The following is a 6,411-nucleotide window of genomic DNA, read 5'->3' as shown; positions in this document are numbered from 1 at the left end:
TTGTGTAAGTTGTGAGCATTATTCCCTCTCCTTGCAACTATTTCTTCACTGCAATGCTTGAAGGCTTTGATCGTTTTGGATGATTTTTCTTTGTTAATGCAGAAATCTAATGAGAATATTAAGATATACTCCAAAAGGAAGTTTGTTTTGCATTTGATGCCTCTTCCTCAACTTGAACAACTTTTTTTTTCTTTTTTATTATCATCTTGTGTGGTTCTTGGGAATTATCAGATGTATAGATGAATCTCGATGCTCTTCTTTGGAACAGGGATTGGAGACCAATGTAAGAATCGAGGGGTGAAGTAGTTCACTAAGCTTTTAAGGGAGTGGTCGGGATTGCAGGGGTATTACATGTATGGGTTCTTTGTTTTTTTTTTAATTTTGTGAACATTAAGGTTTGAATGATGGTTCTTGATTTTGTTTCTCAGATATTTCATGTGGTTTGAATCTTTATTCACTTACCAACATTTCTTTAATGCTATATCTTGAACTCTTTCTTCTTGATGTGGCAAATTTTATAGGGAATCAATAGGAGAGAGATAGTTTCAATCTTTTTTTTTTAACATTAAGAACATGAAATATCTTTTTTAAGTCATTATTCACATATCAGTATCTCTGGTTTGTTGTATATTGAGTCCTTTGTCGTTGATGTGCCAAATCATGTAGAGAATCAACACGAGAGAGACCTGTCCAATCCTTATTTTAGTATCAAAAACAGAATCATGAATTGAGATAAGCTTGTTTGGTTTTCTATAGAAAGCAAATTGTCTATAATATTTATGGAATTCTAAGCCGTCTATATTATCTATGCACTACATGCTAAGTCTTTTCTTCATTTTTTTGGTTTTCTATAGAAAGTAGTAGCATTGATCAACAGTGCACTATTGTTCAAGTGATGTTGGTTGTGAAACAGTGCACTTGTTGAATAAAAAAAAAGAAAAGAAAAACCTTGTCTCTTAAAACTTATAAAGTATTTATTTATCATGGTGCTTTGAAGCAGTGGAACTTATCAAAATGTATACAGAGATCCTCTTAAAGCCTAATTTTTTTTTTGTTTTATGTGTGTATCATAGTGTGCTTATGTATATATATGTAAACAAAGGTTTGTACCATTATTTATTCATATGTATAGTGGTGAAATTAAAAAAAAAACAGTTGATAGATTTGGTCAATGGTTTGTTTGTTTTTTTTTTACTTGATGATTTTGATCATGCTATTATTATGGTTTTATGAAAAGTGGAACCTAATGAGCTTTATTTTTTTTTTAATTCAGGTTGCTAACTGAAAAGGAAACTGAAGGGATTTGAGGAATAAAGGTGCAAGATATAAAGGGAGGTCAGAAGATATCAAGTTGGTTAGTGCCTTTCTATTAATTTATATTTTAAACAGTTTGGAATATTTATTTATATTTTAAACAATTAGGAATCTAACCATTTGTTGTAATTTTTTCATAGTTAATTTATAGACTTTCATGTAGACTATTTTAAAAAATTAAAAATTAAAATTTAAAAAGATGTCAATTAGAGTCTTCAAGAATGTCAAAGACGGTATTGCAACACTACTTGTTATATATGTTGCTCAAAATGTCATAACTATTCGAGAAGTTTTCAGTTTTGGGAAATTATTCAATCTTTATTCATTAGAAATTTACAAAGATGTATATATATGTATGTCATATGCCATATACATTATCTATATCCATCGTGCACATATATATCAGGGCTCTATATTTACAAGATTATGCTATGGTGACAAATTGGGCTGGTATACATGCATGACATGCAATTAGCAAGGATATTCCATATATATCTAATCAACTTTTTCTAAGCTAACAATGTTATGCATGCATTCTCATCATGCATGTGTAAAAGTTTGTTGTTATAGGCCTTTTCTTGAAGCATTAATTTGTTAGTTTTTTTTATTGAAACATGTGTTCAAGTATTTCACTCTTATTTAAGATACATGCCTTATTTATTGAAACATGTGTTCAAGTATTTCACGCTTATTTAAGATACGGGCCTTAGATTGAAGAGTTCACTCTATCTTAATACATGATTAAACCATGGGTAAAATCTTCTAATAATAATATATGTGTGTTTATAATGACTTATCCAAATTGTAAATAAAAAAAAGGTCTTGTTTATATTAAATAGATTGATAACTGTGTGTGTGTGTGTGTGTGTGTGTGTGTGTGTATTTAACGATTTTTCAAAGAAAAAGATGAAGTTTCTAGAGAAGTTTGAAGCAAGAACAAATTAACATGTGAAACATGTATGGCCATCATAGTGATCTCTTTTATCTTTAATATTTATGTTAGAAAAAGAAGCATTATGGAATAATTGTAATTTTCTTCATCATTGAAAACTTCATTCCAATAAACTAGTGCATGGAAAAGGGATGATATTCCCTTCTCACTTATGAGTCATGTGAATTATTCCCTTCTTTGTTAGCATATGTTTTCCATAGTTTCACCTTGAATTATAAGACCTAATGTGTTTAGATCGATTAAAAAATAGCTACAAAGTAAAAATTCTATAGTTTCACCTTGATGTATATCTTAATGTGTTAAGGCAAAATATGCTTTAATTTAGAATATTGTGAATAATTTTTTAATATATTAATCAGAAATGGATAAGAGTTGGATGCGTAAGTCACGATTGAGTCAAGAATACGAAGATGGAGTCGAACAATTCCTCAATTTTGCATTTGCCAACTCAAGTGAAGATGATAGGATCATTTGCCCTTGCATAAAGTGTGTGAATATCCATTGGCAAACACGTGAAACAGTGCTTGAACATTTAGTTTGTGATGGCATTCTACAAGGTTACACATGTTGGGTTTTTCATGGATAGCGTGTACCGTCACCTATCCATGAGCCAACAAACACATTTGCAGCTCCATCAAGCTCTAATCCTCACTTCCAAACTTCTCGTACAAGACCAGATAGTTTGGAAGAATTATTACGGTATGCTTTCAGCATCCATCAAGTTAATAACGAGGGCCTACCATCTACTGCCGATGAATTCAATGTTGAGGTGAATGATGGAGATGAAGCTACTATAGAAGTTGATGAACAACCTTCTAAAGAAGTGGCAAAGTTTTACAAGTTGCTTGAAGATATGAACAACAAACTTTATGAGGGATCGCAGCATTCTAGATGGTATTTTTGCATTCGACTTTTCCATCTGAAATGCATATGTGGGATGACTGCTAAAGGCCTTGACCACTTGATTGAATTTTTAAAAGAATTTTTTCCCTCGGCCTAAATTCCTAAAAGTAGTCATGAGTCGAAGAAAGTTATTAATGATTTGGGTATAAAAAAATTCATAGTTGTCCAAATGACTGCATGCTATATTGGGAGCATAATGAAGGTCAATAATCTTGTCATATTTGTGGTCGTTCTCGCTGGGTGTCCACTGATTCTAGTGAACATTTGAATGATGACAATGAATTGGTTCACAAGAAACCTGCGAAGGTTTTATGGTATTTTCCATTAATACCACGACTGCAGAGACTTTTCATGTCGACTAAGACTTCTGCTGATATGATATGGCATGCTAATGGTCGGACCAATGATGGGCTGTTACGACACCCTGCTGATGCTGAGGCATGGAAATCATTTGATGCAAGATATCCTGATTTCGCTTCTGATCCTAGAAATGTTAGGCTTGGTCTTTCTTCAGATTGGTTTAACCCTTTCAAATTATTAAGTACTTCTTACAACACTTGGCCAGTGGTGTTGATTCCTTATAACTTACCACCATGGATTGGGATGAAACAAACTTCTTTTCTTTTGTCAGTGATTATTCCTGGAGACAAAGGTCCTTGAAACGATATTGACATCTACTTATAACCTCTTATTAAAGAGTTAAAGCAATTATGGGTTGGTGTAGAGACGTACGATGCATCTGTAAGGAGAAATTTCAATATACGGACTGCCTTGTTATGGACTATTAATGATTTCCCTGCTTACGCAAATTTATCACGTTGGAGCACTAAAGGGAAATATGCTTGTCCTTGTTGTGCTGCGAAAACTTCTTCACAATGGTTAACTAATGGCCAGAAGTTTTGTTATATGGCACATCGGTAGTGGATAGAACATAATCATCCATACAGATCTCAAAAACATTTGTTTGATGGTAATGTAGAGATGCGTGTAGCTCCTTCAGTTACTATTGGATATGATATTTTATTAATGTTGAAAAGAGTTGCAATTTTCTTATGGAAAGCATGGCAAAAGAAAACTAAAAAAAATCAAACAACAATAACAAAGTGAAGAAAAGACCACGGAAAGTATCTGATATTGACTTGGAAACTGATGAAGACGAAGTTCAGGAAGAGGAATCAACTGAAGTAGCTTTGTGGAAAAAGAGAAGCATTTTCTTTCATTTACCATATTGGCAGCACAACCTACTTCACCATAACTTGGATGTGATGCACATTGAGAAGAATGTTTGTGAAAATATTGTTGGAACACTTCTTAATGTTGATGGGAAATCAAAAGATAATCTAAAATGCAGACTTGATTTGGTTGACATGGGAATTCGTCGAGAGCTTCATCCTCAATATCTTCCCAATGGCAAAACAAGACTACCACCCGCTTCTTTCTCCATGACAAAAAAAGAAAAAGACCTATTTTGTCAAGTCTTGAAGACTATAAAGGTCCCAGATGCTTACTCTTCGAATATATCAAAATGTGTAAATCAGAAGGAGCGAAAACTTCAGTCTTTAAAATCACATGATTATCACATATTGTTGCATGATTTGCTTCCAATTGCTTTGAGGTCATCCATGTCAAAGCTAGTGACTCGCGTCATTTCAGAGCTTTGTAACATATTCAAAATTATTTGTGGTAAAGTTCTTAAGGTGGAAGATCTTGACAACCTTCAATATCGAGCAGCAATAGTTTTGTGTCACTTAGAAAAGATTTTCCCACCTGCATTTTTCACTATAATGGTGCACTTGGTTATCCATCTACCAATGGAGGCCAAAATCGGTGGACCTGTGTACTATCAATGGATGTATCCAATCGAGAGGTATTATTTTGCTAAAACATCAATTTATTATAATTTCTTGTCAATCAAACTTTGATATGTTAATAATCACAGCATTGCTGTTGTAGGTTTTTGCTCAAGTTAATATCTTATGTGCGGAATAAACGATATCCTGAAGGATCTATTGCTGAAGGATTTTTAGCAGAAGAATGTGTCACTTTTTGTTCTAGGTATTTGGTTGATGTTGAAACGATTTTTGATAGACCTGGGAGAAATTTAGCACAAGTGCAACATGAGCTACTTGCAAAGTCGTATTTATTTGAAAGTGGTGGAGAACCAATAGGGAAAGTTGAAGTAGCACAGTTAGATGATATATCATGGGCGCAAGCACATCATTATGTGTTATTTCATTATAAAGCTATTGAATCACTCCAAATGTAAGTTAAACACTTCACATTTCTTATTTGGTGTGTTAGAAGTTTTTAACATTTTTCATCATTACTTGTAGTGAGTATAGAAATATCTTGAAAGATCAAACAAGATGTCGACGTTCAAATGCTCGTTATCTCGATAGAAAATTTACCGAAACTTTTCATGAATGGTTGGGAGAAACGGTAAGCAACTAGAAAATCTTATAATTTGAACAATTCTCTATTAGTATTTTTATAATTGGATTCATGTAACTTGTATAGGTTTCTCATGGAAAAAATGTGTCAGAAGAAATTAAATTTCTTGCACAAGGTCCAAATAGGATTGTTAAGAGATATAAAGGACTCGTCATTAATGGATTTCGCTTCCATACTAAAGCTTGAGAAAGATTTAGGCGAACTCAAAATTCTGGATGTCTTGTTACTTCTTCAACAATGAGATATGCCAGTGCTTGGGATGCTAATCCATTGGAAGGAAATGTTGATTACTATGGGGTGCTAAATGATATAATTGAGTTACACTACTTTAACATGTTCAAGGTTGTGTTATTTCGTTGTGATTGGGCTGATGTGAATAATAGTAGGGGGCTCAAGAAATATAGATATGGATTTACAATGGTAGAAGCAGGTAAACCTGGTAGAAGCACTTGAATAGGAAGGCGCTAACATTATTCAACCAGAAGGTGGAAAATGTTCTAATCCTTCAAAACCAAAGATTATCTTGGTATAATTGAGAAGATATATATATATATATATATCTTTTCTCAATATATATATATATATGATATATATTACAATCTTCCAATTTCTTGTGGTTTTTACTGAGACTTTCTTTGCAGGAAACTTTTAAACTTCATTTGGATTGTTCAGGTCTGTCTGATTACCAACTTTATCCTTGCAATAGTTCTCAGATTTATTGTTTTAAAGTTTCTGTCATTAAAGCTTTATCCTTTCAAGCTTCATATTTTTTTTCCATTGTTGTCTGGTTG

General features: G+C 32.8%; 1 protein-coding gene across 1 annotated transcript; it reads left to right on the top strand.

Moving 5' to 3' along the window:
- The first annotated feature begins 2,627 nt into the window (after positions 1-2,627).
- On the top strand, positions 2,628-5,806 carry LOC120253629. The gene is made up of 8 exons (XM_039261932.1): positions 2,628-2,756; positions 2,853-3,160; positions 3,427-3,821; positions 3,867-4,086; positions 4,521-5,036; positions 5,123-5,431; positions 5,503-5,608; positions 5,687-5,806. Exons 1-8 carry the CDS (start codon positions 2,628-2,630, stop codon positions 5,804-5,806), a joined length of 2,103 nt encoding a protein of 700 aa, XP_039117866.1.
- Positions 5,807-6,411: the final 605 nt, after the last annotated feature.

This window comes from Dioscorea cayenensis, unplaced genomic scaffold (assembly GCF_009730915.1).
Source record: "Dioscorea cayenensis subsp. rotundata cultivar TDr96_F1 unplaced genomic scaffold, TDr96_F1_v2_PseudoChromosome.rev07_lg8_w22 25.fasta BLBR01000140.1, whole genome shotgun sequence".
NCBI lineage: Eukaryota > Viridiplantae > Streptophyta > Magnoliopsida > Dioscoreales > Dioscoreaceae > Dioscorea > Dioscorea cayenensis.
The sequence above is the reverse complement of the archived record's forward strand: the minus strand, read 5'-3'. Positions and strand labels throughout refer to the sequence as shown.

Excerpts from the sequence above, each read along its gene's own strand:
- LOC120253629 (XM_039261932.1), top strand. The coding sequence starts at position 2,628 with ATGGATAAGAGTTGGATGCGTAAGTCACGATTGAGTCAAGAATACGAA. Across the intron at positions 3,822-3,866 it reads GATTATTCCTGGAGACAAAG|AGTTAAAGCAATTATGGGTT; the intron begins GTCCTTGAAACG and ends CTCTTATTAAAG. Across the intron at positions 4,087-4,520 it reads TTTTGTTATATGGCACATCG|ACTTGATTTGGTTGACATGG; the intron begins GTAGTGGATAGA and ends TCTAAAATGCAG.